This window comes from Condylura cristata, unplaced genomic scaffold (genome assembly GCF_000260355.1).
Source record: "Condylura cristata isolate star-nosed mole 26May11 unplaced genomic scaffold, ConCri1.0 scaffold00011, whole genome shotgun sequence".
NCBI classification, from domain to species: domain Eukaryota; kingdom Metazoa; phylum Chordata; class Mammalia; order Eulipotyphla; family Talpidae; genus Condylura; species Condylura cristata.
The window spans coordinates 44,810,222-44,831,086 of record NW_004567112.1 but is presented as its reverse complement, the minus strand read 5'-3'; the positions used below and the strand labels follow the sequence as shown (position 1 = coordinate 44,831,086).

General features: G+C 34.0%; 1 protein-coding gene across 2 annotated transcripts in view; it reads left to right on the top strand.

Moving 5' to 3' along the window:
- LOC101636666 (chromosome unknown open reading frame, human C10orf107) overlaps nucleotides 1-20,865 on the top strand; it is a 112,036-nt gene that overhangs the window by 23,182 nt on the left and 67,989 nt on the right. For both annotated transcript variants that reach the window (XM_004681076.2, XM_012723969.1), the window contains exons 4-5: nucleotides 3,273-3,417; nucleotides 7,666-7,738. In XM_004681076.2, coding sequence (XP_004681133.1) covers nucleotides 3,273-3,417; nucleotides 7,666-7,738 — 218 coding nt within the window. The remainder of the gene's footprint in view (nucleotides 1-3,272; nucleotides 3,418-7,665; nucleotides 7,739-20,865) is intronic.

Here is a 20,865-nt window from a genome sequence, read left to right as displayed (position 1 = left end):
CAAAAATGAATTTTTAAAACTTGATGTGAATCCAACCAACCAGCCATAAACCACGAGAGAGTAAAAGTACATATGTAAAACTTAACCAGAAATAAAAAGCAAGTCTTTCCTTCTGGCAGGAAGAAAAAATCCCCTTAAACCTTTAAACTTAACAAGGTTACAGTTATCATCAGGAAAGAATGTAGTCTTAGCCAAGTGTACCAAGGAAGGAGGTAAAGTGTGTTTATATTTAAACCGAGGGCTAGTGGACACTATTACAGTAAGCTCCCATTCAGCAACATCTTAATAAAAAGACACTTAAATGCACAGTCTGAACTGTTCGCTGTAGAGTAGTCAACCATTAGAAAGTTCTAGTGTGGGAGACTCCATTTTATACTGACTCAGTTTCTCAGCTGTTTCTTGTCTCAAATTTGTACTGCATTATCTACAGTACAAGACATTGTGCATCTGCCACCTGGAACCAAATTTGATCAAACTAAAAGATGAAAGAACATAACATTTTAATGGTTATCTTAAAAGTATTCATTTGGTGTTCAAGTTTTTCCAGAGCTTGACCAAGGATAAGCTGTAGTGTATTAGGGCTGGACATTTGGTTTCTATACAGGTCCATATGCCTAGATTGATTACTTTGTATATAACATGAATGCTAATAAATGATAATAGAATATATATATATATATATATATATATATATTTAGTTCTGTGAAGTTGATTTGTTTCTCCCCCAAACAGGAATGATTATAATAATAGGTAATATTTACATAAGAGTAACTTGTGCTAGTCAGTGTCCTTTGTTATCCAAATACTATCTCACTTAATCCTCACCAAATGTTTTGTGATGGTTCTATGATTCTCCCCACTTTAAAAAATCAGAAAAAGTAAGTGAAATCCGGAGAGGTTAAATAACTCTGTAACTGTTGAAAATAAGGAACAGCCCCAGCAAGTGAGAGCCAGAGACCTGCCTGCCTATTGTATCTAATGTAGCTAATGATGTCTGGCTGAATTCTAGAAAACTCACCATACACGTTCTTTACTAACAGATGTATAGTTTCATTTTATCCAGAGTTTCACATCTATTTATTATTTGATACTAACAATAGTGCTATGATATTCAAAATTGATATTATTCTCCTTTACAGATAGGGGAAATGCAACTCAGATCATCTGTCTTAAAAGTGGCAGTTATGATGAGCTACTATCCTAACTCTTCCCACTAATTATAAGTTTAGTGTGTTCTTTTACTACTCTAAATTTTCAGGAATAAATTTTATTTCTAACAGCCCTTATTATTTAAATGGTTTAATCTTTCCAATTTTAATCATATCACTAAATGATTTCTAAAAGAGCAAATATTTCAGTTAGATAAGTGAAACGATAACTTTCCTAATTTTTAAAGTCATTATCTATAGAAAGACATTAGACATAGAATTTTAGAGTCAGTTATATTTCAACACAGGAAATAGTCATAAATGTATTTTTATGCTTCATAAGTATAATTACATCTAGAATTATAATCAATTATCTAAGAATTTCTTTTTCTTCTGTAAATCTAATTAATATCATCTTATTAATAAAATGATTCAGATTTTTAATCCATTCAATTCTGAATTGCTTTTATCCAATATTGCTTTTCATTTCTAAAATTACTCCCACTGTTTTCAAAAGAAGTTTATCATGGAAAAGGAAATGTACAATGATAATTGAGCTTCACTTAGAGTAGTATAGGGAAGTCTAGTTATCCAGCCTCAATTCATCTGTCTGACATACTACATAAAAGATGATCTGGTAGAAGGCTTTGAAACTAGGGCAATTATTATTTATTAAATCTTAATTGTTAACATCATTTCTATCCTCCTTTCTAGTTGTTACATGCAGAAGAGTAAACATGTTACAAGATTTTAATAGTGTTTATTATGGTATCTTCCTAAAATTTTAGATGCTTTTACTGTCATTTTATTAGTAATCTAGGGGCACAGCACTTAAATCATAGAAAGCATAGCCACTGAGGGTGGGAATTGCTGGTCCAGCAATCAGTCTGTTTTCATAACCCCTCTTCATCCTCCTTCAAACCTCCCTGAAAAAAATCCCTCCATGGCAAGAAGTGGAAAGCTTCCTGCAGGTTTCCCAGGGAAAATAGAGGTTTGGTTGGGATTGGGAGATTGGGGTTTCAGCACTAGTCTCTCCAGTGCCCTCAGCCAGGCCCCCAGCTGGATTCAGCATCCACAAGCTGGTTGTGCCTCCTTTTCCCTAGAACCTTTGAACTCTCACCTCTAGGGGCCTCATACTCATCACTCGTTAGCAAGTAAAGGGCATTCTGGGCACTTTGGTTACCAGGACTCACCCTAGGTGTGTAGGGAGTGATGTGTATCTGTATATGTTGTCTACCAAAGTGAAAAAGAAATAATCTAACCAAAGAGGGAAAAGAGATGGAAGTTAATATTTGCATCATAGAAACTTGAAAGTTAAGTCTAAGCCTTTTGACATTTATCTACTTTTTTTTTTTAAACTTGGCATATGCCATTGAAGATAGTTTTGCTTCATAGTTTGTTTTTATTTGCAAGAGAATGGTATAAAATCATTGCTTGCTTATTTTTGGTAATGGTGGCAAAGTGATGTCAGTTTCACTGTTTTTGCACTGTCATCTGGCTCTCACCACCACCACCACGCAAACATTTGAGAAACAGCTTACATGACTTATAAGTCTGTAGCTTGGAAAAGAAAAAAAAAAATCTTGATGTTTTACATAAAAATCCTTATTTCTGGCTTCTATTGAAAAAAATTCAGACCCAAATTCACACATGGCAACAATCAGCTAAAGCCAAGTGTTGGTTGATTCTGTTCATTTACATTTGCAGCTCTGAGTTCAGCTTCACTGTCGAGATGATTAAAGTTTTCATATAGACCTTCCTATCCTGATAATCCACCAACTTCTGTGTTGTCTCCTTATGTGCATTACTTTTAGATCATAGAAAAATCTCGTTTCTATTTCAAATGAATCTAGATAGATTTTGATTTTTTAATCTTAAAACGGAAATAAACTCTTTTAGACAATTATGTAACATTAAAATAATTCATAATTGCTGATTGTGTCTGCTGTCAGTCTTGTTGTGAGATATACTTATTAATTTATCATAAAGGAACAACAATAATCTTACTATTCTTACCATTTGTCTTCATAAATACTGCAAAAGTAATTTTTCTGCATTGAGGACATCATGAATTATTTTATGCCCAAAACATCTGTTAAAATAATTCTCTGGATTTTATTTCAGCACTGCATATGTCCTTAGAAGATAGCATAAAATGGCTTGGAGAGGTGATGGCACAAATAGGACCATCTCATCCACAAGAAAATGAGAAAAGTAATATCTTTGATGTAAAACAAGCTAATGCTATCATTGACTATATAAAAATCAGGTATGGATTTTTTTTCAATAGCATTTCTTTTTTATTTTCTAATCTAGAAATGTCTACTAACTAGAAACTAATTCAATCTCAACAAATTTAGTTGCTTACATAATTTATACAATAACTTGTCACATAATAATTAGGTAATATTCAAATCTTACATCTAGTAATTAAAAGTCAGGACACTGAATATTTTGACTAACTTTGCATTCTTAAAAGGTTGCTTGTGTTTGATAAATATAATTTCATCTAGAATTATAATTATAAAAGAATTTTTCTTTTCTCTGCATCTCTAATTAGTACCATTTTATTAATAAAATGATCCTTTCAGATTAATCAGACTTGATTACAATAGACAGTGTTTTAGGTAGTTGACCTTGACATCAAAATTTTAAAAAGCAGCATTAATTTCCATCAAAACATGTCTTTTAAATGCTTTGTACTAGAGTCTGAAGAGATTTATGAATATACATCCTCCAATTTATTATGTGCCCTGAAATATTTCATGGTATTGGCCAATTAAACTCATTAGGGCTTTCGTTCTGCTTACAAAATGGTGGTATATAGAGGGAAAGCATTTTTATAACAGTGTCTCTTCATTGGTGAGCTAAGAAATCTGTCTTTATATAATCTGTCACATGGTTTGCATTAGAGTCATGCATCTCTCCCAAGGGACATTTTTAAGTCTGCAAATATTTAAACAAGAGTTGGTAAAATTCTTTATTTTGCTTCACTAAAAGTTTTTGCAGAATATCTTTGTTCTTTTAATAGTATATACTGCAGTGTTTTCCAACTTTAAATTTTAAAATTCCCAAATAAAGGGTGCTACAGGATGTCCGAGGCATGCTCACGGTTTGCTTGCCAAGGATACTGGTTATAGTCTGGGGGCTTTTTAAATATTAATGTGTTTAAGATGAAAACGTTTATATACTGGTTTCTGGCATGAATTAATAATAGCATGTGATATATTATGTTTTTATATAATAGCATTTGATATAATATAATTTCTTAACATAAAAACATACCCCCTAATGTGTGTCTCTCATTAAAAGCCAGCGATGTCTTCATATTGATTAGAATAAGGCAAGGGCCTCATGTAGGGAGGGCGGGGGAGTGGAAACTCGGAGTTGGATGGGAACCTGTGCTCAGGGTCTTCTGCCCATCAGATTTGGGAATCAGTGGAGGAGTGGAATTCTCTGCGTATTTATAGCCTATGACATCCTTCTTGCCCTTTTCTCAATATTTGAATCTACCATGTCTTTCTTGTAGAAAACTATTTTTTTTTTCCTTTCTTTGAGATGAGCTCTCAATCCATGAACTTTATAATGGGCACTGGGACTGGTAGTTAACCATCACAGTAAAATTGAGCAGGCATATCAATGGCACCTTCCGGATGGCAAAATAAATGTGGTATCTCTTCTCTTTCATCCCATCTCTCTGGACAAATATTTGTCAACTTATTTCTTGACCTTTCATTTCAGAAAATGGTTAAGTTCAGAGGAAATGTCAGTGTCAGTTGCCTCCAAATCCTAAGCAGTGTAACTTCACATCCCAATATTCCTTACTCTGACTTCTCTCTCTCACACTTCTTTCTTGAGAAGCACGTAAAGTAAATCAGAACTACTTCTGATACTGTTTAATCTTCATATTGTGATTTCAAAGAAATTATGCATACTTAAATGTTCTGGGTGCAGAAAATATCAGTTAGTGGGATATCTGATATTGAAATTGCATACAGAAAAATGTTTTTCTGCAACACCTGTTCAGAATGCCTCATAGGTCCACAAATGTAAGTTTAATGGCAATTAAATCATATAATACTTTTCATTTTAATGACTACAAAGAAGTTTTATAAATATGAAGCTAATTCAATTATCAAACATATAAGGCTGTTTCAATTTAACTGATATTAAGTTTACTCAACCGGGGAAAACCCTAGTCAATTTAGAGAGAACACTTTTTAGAACATGACCCGTAGCACATGAAATTTAACTGACAATAAAATTGAAATTTCATTTGATACTCTTAATATAGTCTAAATTATATATTGTCATGAGTCTGTGACTTCAAAAAACTAAACTACAATTTCTCCTTCACACTACTGTTAGTCACTGACTAAACACTTGTGCAGTAATATACATGTGTATATGTTGTATGCTATACGCAAATGTAAATACTACTGCAGTTTTTTTATTAAAACATCATTTAGAGATAGATCTGGTCCAAATATACTTCTGTCATCGGCAGAAGGACCTACCTACCTCCTGGGAATACGCAGACAAATAAATACTTGATATAAGAAAAACAACATGCCCTTTATACAACAGAATATCACACTTGTTTGACATGAGGTCAGATGTCTACATCCATTTCCATTCTTAGTATTCACCCTTTGATACAGGACCAAAACACAATGTTTGACAAAATAGTCTAGGAGCTTGAGTCAACCAGAGGCTAAGTATAAAGAGAGGAAACGTATTCCCATAGGTAGCGTCACTTTGTTCCCCTGTGAGGTCATTTCACAGTTCCCTGGTAAAATTAGAAACCCCAACCAAGATGGGGGCCAGAATGAATCAGTGGGGATAACTCAGCCTGCCTCTGAGGCACCTCCCTTCCCCTGTCTGCTCCTCCCTAGTCCCGACCTTGCCCCAGTCTTGCATCTCGACCATTACATACAAATTGTATATTATATTCATTGCAAAACAGTACATTTTCCATCTGCCACAGGACAATCTAACTGCTGGCTGCAATCAAGAGAATAAATCTAAACTATGAAATTTCAGGAAGGGAGATTTATGAATTAACTTCTTTGTGTTATGAAGATGGAGAAAGGAAAATTTTACACTCATTCACTGAAGGGAAGCCAAGCTATTTCCAAAATGCTCTACAATCCTTAAAGTCTCTACTCACATCAGTTATTGCCAGTTTAATATTTTTAATCTTAAAGCTTTTTTTAGGTAACCAGTATTAAAGGAGGAAGAGTTTGAATTTATTTTACTTCATTGAATCATCAAACTTCACTAATCTTGATGTATTTTCCAGCCAACAAATCAAAATAATGTCAAAAGCTAAGCTACTTTTCTGAATGTTGATGACTAATTTGAATGTACAAGGCTTTATTTTTTTTCCCCAAAAAAATAAATACCATGACTGAGTCCGCACAGCCATCACTTTTTAATAAATTGTGTTAGGAGTGAGATCAACTGCTAATATAACTCAGAGAGACCCAGCTGCCTGAGGATTTCTTCATTGATTTCAAATGAATTGAAACTTTGATCCATTACAGCATTCAGGAGAAACCATTATTATACATGCTCTGTAGCTACATTTTGCAAATGTTAATTTCTCAGTTATATTAAAATCAATTTTCTTAAATAGCAAAAATCACCAGAGTGAAAGAGAAACCACTAAGACAATTTTTTGTTCTTAGGCATTTTGCTGTATTATGAGTCTATTAATTTTCCAAGCAGCGGGAAGAGAATTAGAAAAATTCAAATATTATCACAAACAGGATATTAGAAGTCAGCCCTTCGGTAAATTTTAAACTCGCAATAACACATTGCTGATTTTCAAACTGACAAGAAACATTTGTTTTAAAAAAGTATCCTTGGTCTCTTTATAGTTTGTCTCCACTGACCACCTAAACTTTAGGGTTGAAAGTAGCCTCCTTAAACTTATTTCCCTCTTTGGTGTGTGATTGAATATTCTGCAAGGAAACCAGGCATCTTCTAATGGATTTCAGTTCATGTTGCATCATTTTTTCAGGTGTTATCAGATTAATTTAATCTTGAAACAGTTTGAGAATGTGAGAAGTAATTGCTCTGAAAGTAAGTTACATAATTCATTGTCATTCATGCCAGAGGAAATTGACTTTTCATTTAGGAGCAAAACATGAAAAATAATATGAAGTTTGGTGCTATTTAGGGGCAATGTATTATTTAGTCTGAAGACAGGGAAATTCAAAATATAATCTAATTGCTCCCTTATCCCAAAACTACCCACTCATCACAGATTAATTTACAGAGATTATTTTATATACTGTTTATATTGTCAGGATCTCAAAAACTAAGTCTTTAATTTTGTACCACTTCTGGACAACTCATTTTTTTAGAAAGGAGGGGGCTAACTCTATTATTAGTATTTAATGCCTTTAGCTTGGTCAACATAAACAACTTTCCTTTAATAAATACTCTTACATAGTTGCTTTTTAATCCTGAAGTAAATTTATCTAAGTTGCATATTTATTTTGTATTTCAGTTTATTTCAACACTACAAGCTATATGAGTTCCTGTTCTATTCTGCCAGGGAAGAAATTGTGATAGGAACTGAGGTAAGTAATTTATCTAGATGGAACCAATTAAGCTGAATCACTTAATGCATGCTGATCAGCATCTGGATCTTTAGCTGCTTAAAGCAACTTCTTGTCAAGATTAGTCAAGTGTTAATATAACCAACTACTAGTTTGCAAAAAGAATAATTACATAAAGTGAGCTTTGGATTAAGAAAATAAGCTGTCTCTTGGCATTAAATGCATTGTTAATCACATATACTTTATGTATTTATGGATTATTTGACAAAGCTCAATTGGATAGGGTATGGATGTCTTTATATAAATAAAATCAGGAAAAGTAAGATAAATTAAATTAATTTAAGTTAAATCTCTTCAAATTTCACATTTCCAGTCTACTCATTGTTTAAGGACTAATTCAAATCCCACTTCCTCAGTGAAGCAAACCTTCCTTAATTGTGTTGCATCTTTAAGGTTTTAGGCAAATTCTTTAATCATCTTCCATTATTTTATTCCAGTTGATTTCTTTCTGTGAGTATTAGCTACCTTTACCCCACCAATAAGCACACAAATATATGATATATTCTGTGGTTATCTAGTTGTTTTCTGTGGATTGATATTATTAATATAATCCAAAAGTAACTTCTTTGAAGGCAGGTATGATGTGCTGGTTTTCTCCCACAACATATACAGCAATACAGGACATAATAACCACTCAATAAATACTAGATCAGTAATCCAGTGACAGTGCTTATGATAATAATTCTTCAATAAATTATCTACCCAAAGACACCTATGAACAGCCCACGTGTACTTATAGCGTTGTAATTACTAGAGATGAATCCTGAGTAGGAGAACATCTTTAAGTAGCTTAAAGATACCATAAAAAGTGTCCCTTTAGGTTGTTAACCATTTTAGAAGACTATACCACCTGCAGTATTAGGGATAGGTGTGACAGTGGTCAGAAATAAACAGTGAATAGGGACAATTTCTTTATCTTTAGAATTTGCCTAATATTGAGAAACAGATGAAATGGTCAACTCCTCTGTCTTCCAGAGTATTGCTAGTCTGGAGTTTATGAATTGTTTTCTTCATAAACACTTCAGTCACCATTAAACATCTTCCATTTGGTAATTGTCCCAATGCCAGCCTTCTAAAAGTTACTTGAAGGAGCTCCTTTTTTTGCATTGACTTTCCTTTTAATTTCCTCTTATAGTCTCCTTCTACTGAAGCTTACATTAGGTGTCACTTAGTAGTTTGCCTGAAAATGTTTCCATTTCAGAATTACATCATATAGTGTGACAATATTACCATAATTATCATTTTGGAATAAACCCTATCTCATCTCTTCAGTAAAACTGGGGATAATGTAAGTGGCTTCAATAGCACCATGAGTAGATACTTAGAATCATCAAGAGAAAAAAAAATGTCATAAAGAACTCCCTTTTCCTTTGTCAGTTGCACAATTGTGCCTTTCGTCTCTATTGTGAGATATATTTAGGTCACATTTCTGCTTATGGAAAGATAAAAGGAAAAAGTATTGTCTTTTATACTTTCCCTGGAGCTGATCCTGGATATGAAAAAATTCCTCAAGGAAAGATACTGGGCCCCCAAAATTAGACCACTCATGAATTTTTAAAGGATTGACCAAAGCAGGTATTATAGTATAATATTTTATGGCATTTGGAAGTATCTGATAACACTTTGCACAATATCTGTTGTTTAATTACTAGAATTTCCTGGAGGAGGTAAGGGCTTGCTCCACCAATGAAATGATTCATGCTGACTTCAGTATTCTGTTCCCAAACAGGCACCCCAAAACAGATGCACAAATGCTCAAAATCTTACTCTCAGAAAAGCAGTCAAGTTAAATAATGAAATTATATTTCTTAATTTGGTAGAGTAAGAGAAAAAAACACATAAATATCCACTAAGAAAATTTGTTAAATGATTTAATTATTAATCGAGAACATAAATAAATTACACAATTTTCTGGGGTTTTAGTTTAAAGGAAACTGACATTTCACTTTTGACATTAACAATTACAATTGCTTCTAATTATTTTGCTCAACTCAAGAAATTTTCTTTATGCTTGATGTGGAGGCTTATTTCAGTAAATAATTATACTTGATGTGATTTTTTTTAATACAGAAATATGTCTAATACATTTAGTTGTTAGTTCATTTAGTGGTTCTTAGATCATTTGTATTGAAAAAAGCAGTAAACTGTGAACTCAGAGAATGGTAGAATGGAACCAAAAATGCATTTGGAGCCATCTGAGTAGATCAAAGGTCACTCACTTATTTATTTTTCAAAGATTTATTTATATGCATACAAGAACTGGGATACAGGCCAGAGGTGCAGGGGGTGAGTTTTCATGACAGACAGAGTAGGAAGCAGAACAGGCAGATTGACTGAAATACACTGCTGAGGGGAGCAGTGGGTAAAATGGGACAGGTCTGCTGCACCATGTGGGTTACCTCCCTGGCCGGGGATCAAACCCTTGCTGCAGTGGCTGTAGATACCTTCATAGTGCTGTGCTTTAACCCCTTGTACCACCAGAGAGGGCCTGGTCACTCACTTATTTAAGGATATGAGGACGGCCTTTCATTACCCAAGTGAGATCTCTCCAAACCTGCTGGGTTTTTTTTAAAGATTTATTTATTTATTTATTCATACAGAACTGGGGTACAGGCCAGAGATGCGGAGGGTGAGAGGATTCACCAGGGACAGAGTGGGGAGTAGAACAGGCAGATCGACAAGGTACACTGCTGAGGGGAGCAGCGGGCGGGTCAGGAGAGGTCTGCCATGCCACGTGGATCTCCTCCGGGGCAGGCGGGGATCGAATTCATGAGATAGTGGCTTAAGCTTCTTAGTGCAGTGCTTTAACCCGCTGCACCACCAGGGAGGGCCCAAAACCTGCTGTTTTAACAGTGCAATTTGGACACGATCTTTTCACATAGAATTGCAAGAGGACCAGCATTTCTTTAGGAGATAAGTATTTTCTTTCGTCTAAGGTGCCACCCTGAAATCTGCAAACTGTTGTTTCTTTGCTTTTGTTATGGAAAGACTATAGGAAAAAATTCATAATCACACACAAAGAACACTATTGAATACTAGCAATGACAGAGTCCAACAGATACCTTAAGTCATGGTTATTTCCAGGTATGTACTGCCAGACATTTACAAGTACAAGATGCTAAAGTTATGTGTTCAATTACTCAACATAGTTACCCAGTTCTTATGTCCTAGGCTTTGTACTATATCCCAGGGATACACGATGACAGGTTGCAATTCTTGTGGTTAATAATTCTTGTCAATAAATACTTTGAAGAATCTAATGAGAGGAGAGAGGTGAATAAATGAGTATTTGCAATCAATATAGGACCAAAACTGTTAAGATAGTTTGGGAATGCACAAAAGACCTGTAAATTAATGACTTATAAGGGTTTTTGGGAATAAGTGAATCCAAAAGGAAGCTTAAATTTTGTGAACGAGATAGTGAGTTGGTGTTATAATTTTTGGATGCAAAGGAAGAAATTCTACTGAAAAATATTTAATCAATAGGAATAAAAGACAGTGGTACATCATTTGGTTATTAAAACAAAGGTAGTGAGCTGCACTAAGGTAAAGTTATTATGTATGCACATGTGAGACAGTTTCTCATAACTGTTATTTTCTCTGATTCTGTTGGTCACATTGTTTTATATATGGCTATCTACCCCACACACTTATACACACATGTATATGCATATAATGTGTATATGTGCATATGCAGGTGTTTATACACATGCATACATATGTATAAACACATATGCATGCATGTGTGGGGTGGTAGATAGCCTTCCTCTATCTGGTGGCACATATGACACCGACAACTCCAGTTTAGCTGCTTCAGAGACATTCTTTTCCCACTGTTAACATTACTGACCTTGCTGCATCAGGTACCCACTCTTAATTAATCACTGCCATCAGTAATGTTATTAGAAAACCCAAGTAAGCCATATTGAATAGGTGTCAGAGAATAAATAAATCTCCAAAAGGAAACAGAAAGAACTTTCGCTAAAGGGAGAGTGATTTTATTAAGAGTGAACTATATACACATGTATAACCCCTTCTCCTTCCCAAATCCCACAAGTCAAAGCATACAATGAGGAAAGGAAAGTTTCTTCAACAAATGGTGCTAAGAAAATGCAACAGCCATTTACAAAAGACCATAACTAGACCAGTACATCACATATTAGAGAAAAATGAACTTAAAATGGCTCAAAGACATGAATGTAAAACCTGAAACAATAAAAAAATACAAGAGAGCATAGTCCAAACATATAACGTAGGCTTTAGAGAGTTCTTTGCGAGTTCATCTCCAACAGCAAAGAGGAAAAAAAGGGAATATAAACAATTAGAACTACATCAAATTAATGAACTTCTGAAAAAAAAATACACCTTACTGAATGTGAGAAAATATTTGTACATTGTACATCTGACAAGAAGCTGATAGTCAAGATCTAGGAAGAATTCATACAATTTAACAAGAAAATAAATAACCCAATCTAAAAAAAAAAAAAGGAAGAAAAGTTAACTAGGCACTATTCCAAAGAAGAAATACAGATGGCTAAAATGCTCATCATGATTTAACATCAGGGAAATGCAAATCGAAACCATAGTGATATGCCATCCTCACACCTGTGAGAATGGCTTATCTCAACAAGACCAATAACAACAAGTGTTGGTGAAGATGTGGACAAAAAAGAACACTTGTACAGTGTTGGTAGGAATGTAGACTATTTCAGTCCTTATCAAAAACAGTATGGCGGTTTCTCATATTACTTTTTAAAATTATTATATATCTATCTATCTATATATATATTATATATATTATATAATACATATAGTTTATATATATACATATATATATTATATAATACATATAGTTTATATATATATACATATAGTTTTATATATATATATATAAACTATATGTATATATATTTTACATAATTCTTCATTTTGTACATTTTTTTCATCTTGGTTGAAAATCCCATGGAGTTCCTACCATCAATTCACCAATATCACCATAGTCCCGTGTACTCTTTCTGTCCCAATTTTTATCCTATCACTCTCCACTCCCATACAATGTCTCTGGTTCATAGTTGTTTGTAGATTTTCAGTTTTTTTTTTTAATTTATTTTTATTTTCCTGATCCCTTACATTACTGCTGTGAGTGAACCATCCAGAGTTTTTCTTTTTCATTCTGGCTTTTTCTTTCACCTAGCATGATCCCTTCCAGCTCCATACATGTTGCCACAAATGGGTTTGTCTTTTTTGATTGCTGAGTAATATTCCATTGTGTACATACACACAAAGGTTTCTCAGATTATTAAAAGTACATCAGTCATAAAAGTACATCAGTAGGAAGTAATTCTACTCCTAAGTATCAGCCTGAAGAAAGCAAAACTACTAGTTCAAAGGGATATATGCACTCTTACATTCATTGCAGCACTGTTTACATTAGTTACATTTTGGAAATAACTAGTACCCAAGGACAAGGAATGGATTAGGAATATATGTGTATGTATACACAATGGAAAACTACTCAGCTATTAAAAAGATGATTTTTTACTACTTTAGCAAGATGGGTGGAAATGGGTGGATGCCAAGCAAAATAAGTTAAAATGAGAAAGGCAAATATGAGATACTTTCATTTCATATGTGAAATATAGAGAAACAAAATGAAAAGTCAGATAAAAACAAATTGTATGTGAGTATAGAAATGAAGCTCCCAGAGACCAAGAGGTATATAGAGAGCAGGGTACAGTGAGAACTCATAGGACTATGAGTGGTTTAGTGGTGGATATGATAGTATACATCTGGAGAGGTGTGAACTGTACCTCTGAATTACATACAGGGTTACTAATCAATGTTTTCTTCAAAAAAGAAAATATCTGGTCTTTAGAAAAAATGCAGTGAATCCCAATGTATGATTAAGTTATGATATCTAAAACATCTTAATGAGAAATGTGTACAAGTAGGAAGGTGTAAATAGTGTTCCCATTATTTTTAAATTCAGATAAACATGAAAGTATAGGTATATATGTGTATTTAAATGACAGTAGACGAACTAGAGAGATTTATGCTAACCATTAATATAGGTTAGCTTTGGTCAGTGGAATGGAAATCGTCGTTAGGATCTAAAGAGGGACATTTTATCCTGTTTATTTCAGATTTATGTTAGTCTTTTACAATGTGTCTTCATATATTATTTATGTAATTATAAAATTGTACCACCCACTTCATTCCAAAGGAGTATTGTGGAATATTTTATAAATTAAGTGCAGGCATACCAATGTTTCCATACCAATATATAGACAGAGATATCATCTGGGTGTTTACAAAATTAAAGATGAAATAGAAAATAAATAGTTGAATTCTTCATCCATAAAATTACTTTGCAAGTGTATTGCTACCATATTTAAATTTTAAGTTTAACTAGGTTTAGCTGAAAAGTCATTTATAGTGTAAAAATCTGGTGTGTTATAACATCCCAAATTTTCCCTAAGAAAATAAAATTGATATCATGAATTATGTATACATAGCACATTTTAAAAATATTTATTCCGTTTAATTTCACCAAAGTGACAACACGTCAAATCTTGGATCATTTGTACTCCCAAAGGTTATTTTATATATAACATAGATAGATAAGATACATAACATATGTATGTTTTATGTGTGTGTGTGTGTGTGTGTGTGTGTAACAGAGAGAGGTAGATACACAATACATATTTGTGTTTGACTATTTAAAAAAATAACCTCATAGGATTAAATATGCTTTAATAGTTTCCTGAACTTACAAAATGTAATAGATAGGTATATAATTATACTTCTAGCTTTTCAAGCCAGAAAACCTATAGTGTGTTCCAGAAATTCAATGTATAGCATGGGCATTTTCACACAAATTACTTTGCACAACTCCAGGGGTCAAAGACCATCTTTCACATCACAGGCTACGTGATTAATGAAGCTGTGTTATCAGATAACCTGTGCTGTTGATGGTGGAGGCCCTGTTTTCACAAGCTGTACTGTGGCAGAATCTGATTATTATAAATTCAAAGTGCTTGGATATTTAAAGAGAATGATAAATACACATCAGTGGTTATCTTGCCTAGACATATTTTGGCAGCCTTACATAACCCAAAATAATACCACAGAAAATATAGAACATTCAGACCCCCTCTCAAATCAGTGAATGTCAATTATATATAATTTAATGTTTTGAGCACTTACTCCTAATGCAAAAACAGAATTAAAAAAGTAAGTTTTTCTTGTGTTCTTCCAAACCCAGAGATGATAGATGCTAATGACACTATTCTTATAATTTGTTAGGTTTGGGGGTGAAATAGAGAAATAGAAAAATAAATTTTATTTTCTTTCTTTCAACTGTAAAGTTATATTGTCCTGAATAAAGAGAATATGAGACTTAGATAAACACTGATCCTTCTAAGGGGGAAAAAAAAAAGCAGCAAAAACAACATCGCATGTCTGATCATATTTCGAAAAAGAGAAAGGCAACTGAAGCGTAACTATAAAGATATCTTTTTTCTCTTCAGCTTACCCTTGAGATGTACCTATCAAAATAATCTAAACTTACCCAAATGATGTTTTTAATCTTTAAAAGGGCTTTCTTTTCTTTTCTTTTTTCTTTTTTTTCTTGTTGGATGAACCTATTAGCAAACTGCTGGAAGGGAAAATCTTACAGGACATAATTTGTAGTTTGACCTACTCACATTGGGTGTTGCTAAAGAAAATCAATCAGAAATTGTTGTGTTAAAATAACTATCTGCTCTACCTGGCTTATATGACTAACTGACTTTAAAATCTATCACTTTAAAAAAAATGACACTTGTGTATACAATTTATCAAACTCCACTCTAGTTCTTTTTCTCTGAAGCAAAACCAAATAATCATCCCTCCCTAAACATAAATTTTAAGAGAAATTCAGGCAGTCTATCTCTTGTGAAATAATTGATAAATGGCAGGAGCATAATTTAAAAATGGTTTCCATCAAATATCACATGACACCTTAACTCTTGAACCTGTCACTCAAGACTTTCCATCTGTTGACCCACTAGCAATCTTAGCTCCTTTGTGACCTGTTCTCTGATTTGGTCTTTTGTAATATGGGTTTCCTGTTGGCTTCTGCCTTGATAGAAGCTTCCTGAAATGCTTTCCAAAAATTTTCCAGCCACCCCAAACCTATTATTCCCTTGTTGCTCAATTTGAAGGATATTTCTCTTGAGAGTGGATGGGGAGAAGGAGGAAAAGAGAGAGGGAGAAATGGTACTTCTTCTAGCATTACTTTTTACTTTTTATTTCCTCCCTGTTATCTAATTCTAGAGTTGTGCTTCATAGAAATTGTTACATAGTTCTAGACAATCAAAGTTATATTTTTCTCTTGTTTTTCTCAGTTGAGGAAATATATATATTCATCTTGTCCTCATTACTTGTTTACTAAATTGATTCATTTAAGTAAGGCACTTTATTGACTAATTCAAAAACATAGAGAATATTATTTTGGTATGTAGACTGAATAATCCAAACCAGTCTCTTTAGTTATCAATCATTAAGTCCATTTATCATAGAAATGGTTTTAAACCATTAAAGTGAAGGCAGTAAAAACTAGTATTAGAAAAAAATATGCTTACATTAGTCTTGTTAACTTTAGAGAACCTTGTTAATAACCACCTTGGAAATGACCATGGTATGTAACGCCTATTTAAGTTGAATCTTGGACGCTAGTAGCCACTAGTATTTGTGACTATATCAAAATTTAAAATTTCTATTTGGATGATTGGAACACCATACAGAAAAATCACACTCTAAAAGTAAATTTATAGTATAAATTATAGAAAACCATAGCAGTGTTAATACTGATAAAATGTACCTTACAAATATGAGAAAAATGTGACCATGTTAATGGAAAAATTAACAAGGTGCATTAAAAAGAAGTTGTAGAAATAGTAAACTTGTGCAGAGGTTTACACCCTTTATAATATTATCAGTTCTCAAAAATTAATATGATAACACTTCATCTTGCAAGGGAGTTGTGAGCTGGCTTTCTCAGGTACTGCAGGTAGGAGCGTACATTGGTAAACTTACCAAGAGCATTTTGACAAGCTCTAGCAACTTTTTAAGATATATTTGTTTACTATTTGAGTCAGTAAACTGTGCTTCATTGAGTCTGTTCAAAAGAAATAATCAGAAAATAGTCAGAACTGTGGATGCATGTATTTGTAATAGAAAAATAACTGTAAAATACCAAATACCATTAAAAGTACATTAAAAAATTATGCCACCTCTAAATAATTCTTGTCATCATTAAGAGTATTCTTGCAGTGTTACACTTATAATAGAAAGTTATTCACACTATGTTAATTAAGTGAAAGAAATGAATACTAAATGTGTCTGTTGTGATTGCAGTTACAGCTTTACATCCATATCTGTATACATATACATAGTGAGTAGGTCCTCAAGGACATACAGCAACTGTTACAGATAATATTGATAGTATAACAGATGAGCTTTTGCATTCCTTTTATTATTGTCTTCATGTTTTGAGATTATTTTTATAGTAAGTTTATATTACAACATGTAGCTGTTTTATGAGTTAAGACTTAAGCTATCAAAGTTTTATTCCATTCTTTTTATTTTCCTTATTCAGCATTATTTGTTTTTTCTTGGTTATTTAACTTTTAAAAGATTGCATAACATTATGAAAATGTCTGTTTTATTTTGAAAAGCTGTATTTCATGTTTATGTGATTAGGCAGTGTTCTTTCCCCTAAAGCAAAAGGTTCCATTGCAAATGAAGATTTAATTGTTACTCAAGTATGAACTTCTTATTATTCATGAGTTATATAAATCACAGAAACATCCAGGAAGATCACAATGAGACCTAGAAAACAAGTCATCTAGTCACGGGGACTTACTTTTTTTAAATTTAATATATTATCTGGAGTTACTTTTTTTTAATTTAATATATTATCTGACCAGAGCCTCCCCGGTGGCACAAGGAGTTAAGTTGAATCACTATGCAGCCACTGCAGCACCAGTTCGATCCCCAGTAAGGGAGCTGACCCACATGGCACAGCAGAACTCTCCTGTCTCACCGGCTGCTCCCCTCAGCAGTGTATTTCAGTCAGTCCACCTGTTCTGCTCCCCACTCTGTCTCTGGTGAATCCTCTCACCTCCTGCACCTCTGGCCCACACCCCAGTTCTTGTATGCATATGTAAATAAAATAAACCTTAAAGAAAAGTGATATTATCCGACCAATCGATGGCAAGATGTGGGGGTATATGTGGAGTCTTAAGAAAAATCAGTGTGGATCTCTTCCTTGATTCTATATTCAGCAAAATCCATTGTAGTCCAAGTTTCTGGTTCAAAGAAAATGATCTTTTCATTCTTTTCTAAGATGTCCTTACATGACTAAAATAACAGCCCACCTTTGAAAAGGGACATATTCAAATCAAACTCTTTTAAGGGGAAAATAACCTGAACTTTCTAGGGCCATGGAACTTGGAAGAAGAAAAAAATCAGAGAAGATATAATAATGGTCTTCAAATGTAGAAGGCTAGCCAGATAAAAAGGATATTTGTCTTGTCTGTACAACTCCCAGAAGGCAGACCAAAGAGCCTGGTGACCCACTCTTCTGTGGGGAGATTTTGATGAGGTGTATGCAGTCACTTTCTCAGCAACAGCCATGCCCACAAATGGGAGGGCCAACATGTGGGAAGGGAGGGCGCCTGTCTTTCTCACTTTAACACTACCAGCTCTTAGCACTGGCTTTGCACACAGAAAGTACTTAATAAATATGATTACATGAATTGTAAGGTTATAAGGTAGAACCTCATTGAATATATGCAAAATTCAACTATATGTCTTTGGTTGAAAGATAGTTTCTAAAAGGTTTTAAAGTATTGGATGGGAAATCAAGCCAGATCATCTACAAGTATGTGACCACCTATACCACATTTTTCTAGCTTTTCTAGAACAATTTCAGTCTAAACTAGCTTGGCCTACTCTTATCATGAGTATACTTCCAAATATTCGCCTCGTTAGTAAAGCCCCACATTATAAGTCAGTCTTCCTCTGGGTAACATAACTATAGAATGGCAAAGTAGATTCCCTTCCACAAACTGAAAATCTTGCTGGACTTGCAGTTGGTGAGGATAGAGAGCTACAGTGTTTGTAACTAGGAAATCATTTATAAATATATAAAACTAGCTATTTCTTGGTGAAGGCAGACTTAAATGTTAATAAACACATGTAATAAAATATAAGTCACCCAAGATTAGGGGTGATAAATATTTTATTGATTATTTTTTTAAAGGAAGATTTTGGTCACAGTTCTATAACATTAGACCCTCTACCACTGCTTCTATAGGGCTCAGGTTTGATTACTAGACCAGCCTTAAAGCTTGGTAACTGCTTGACAGATGGCTGAGAATATGCAAGTAAGTATGCATTGTGCAGAAAAGCATGCAAGTGAAGAGTCAATCAAGAGAGAATAAACATGCTAAGAAAGAGGCCACCTTATTGGTATTCTGACTACAGAATCAAGCAACTTTCTATGCAAATTATGCAGCTGCATCAGCACCATTGACTTTATAGGAGTGAAGGGGGCGGGGGTGGGAGAACGAAGTTTTTGGTTTTTGTTTTTTGTTTTTTTCCCCATGATAAACTAGTTTTGTGCTTGATCAAGGAAATAACATAAGGGTAGATGAAATACATTGGTTATGTTTTGAGGAAAGGTGGTTGTTGTTTTAAGTTGCTTATTTCTGCTGTTTGTTCGAAGCACTAATGACCACAGCAAATGTGGCAAGTTGAACTGATGAATATGGAGTTTCATAGCTCCCAGGGTATGGTTTTTGGACTAATAAGAACTTAGACAGGAACAGCAACCTAGTTTCCCTTATTTCTGGATTCCATGTCTGGTACACAGAGGATCATGAATATGTGGCAGTGCTTGTGGGTTGTGGGGGGAGTGTGTCCCCTCTCTCTGTTTTTCTCTCTCAATTGGAATGACCCAAAAGGTTTATTTCTGAGGAATAACCAAAAGACTATCCATTATTCAGAAACAATTTTTTGGTCCTTATTCAACACACAGTAACATAGAATTAGGGGCTTTCAGTGAAAGAGATCAAGTATTTTCTGTGGGGGGAAAAGTGACAAAAAGTGACAGATGAATCTAGATATTCTGCTCTTTTTAAGCAGTAAAAGTCTGACTTGAATGATCTTTTCTTCAACTAAAGCAAAATATATTAAATGAATATCACATATTGTTGCTTATAGTCTGGATCAATTTATATTTCTTTTATAAAGTCATTTTATTATGTCAAACCACACTGAATCTTCCCACTGTTGAGATTTGACACTAGTGCACTCTACTGCCATTGGATTTTCTGACATCTGCTGGTAGCTCAGTGGCCTTGAGTGGCCTGCCTCCTTTGACACATTCACACATGCAAATATATACAAACAAATACACAGTTGATTCCTAGGATCTGGAGGGGGAGATGACTGTTTTACTTTATTATTTTTAGTTATTGTAAAAGGGCAACCCAAACATTTTACAAAGGCTATCACTCACAAATCTCTGTATTCCCTGTCCTTCCCAGTTTCTCTTAATGCTTTTAAAAATAAGTGCATATATTCTTTGCTATTTCTGTCTCAATATCTGAAGCTTAATTCCTCTTCCCTTACATATGGACTGGATTCAGTGACTCACTTTACAGAACAGAACAGGACAGAAATGATAAGATGTCATTTCTAAGAGTAAGCTGTGCAGATAGAAAACTGTGTCTTTCCCATTGTGGTTATGAGACCTGGTGTGCTCTGCTATCTCTCCCTTTTGTCATTTGCACTGGGATAAGTCAGCTATTTTATGGTGTGAACACTGAGGAAGCTTCTAGAGGGGCCACGTGGCAAGGGCTGCAGGCCTGCCAGTGTATGAACTAGGAAATTCCCCCCTGGTTAAGTCCTGACAAGACTGCGGTACCAACCAACAGTTTGCAGCCAGCTGTGGGAAACCCTATGGCAAACACTCTACCTCACATGAGAGCTTAAGCCATTCCCAGGCTACTGACCTACAGAACTTTTTTTTTTTTTTT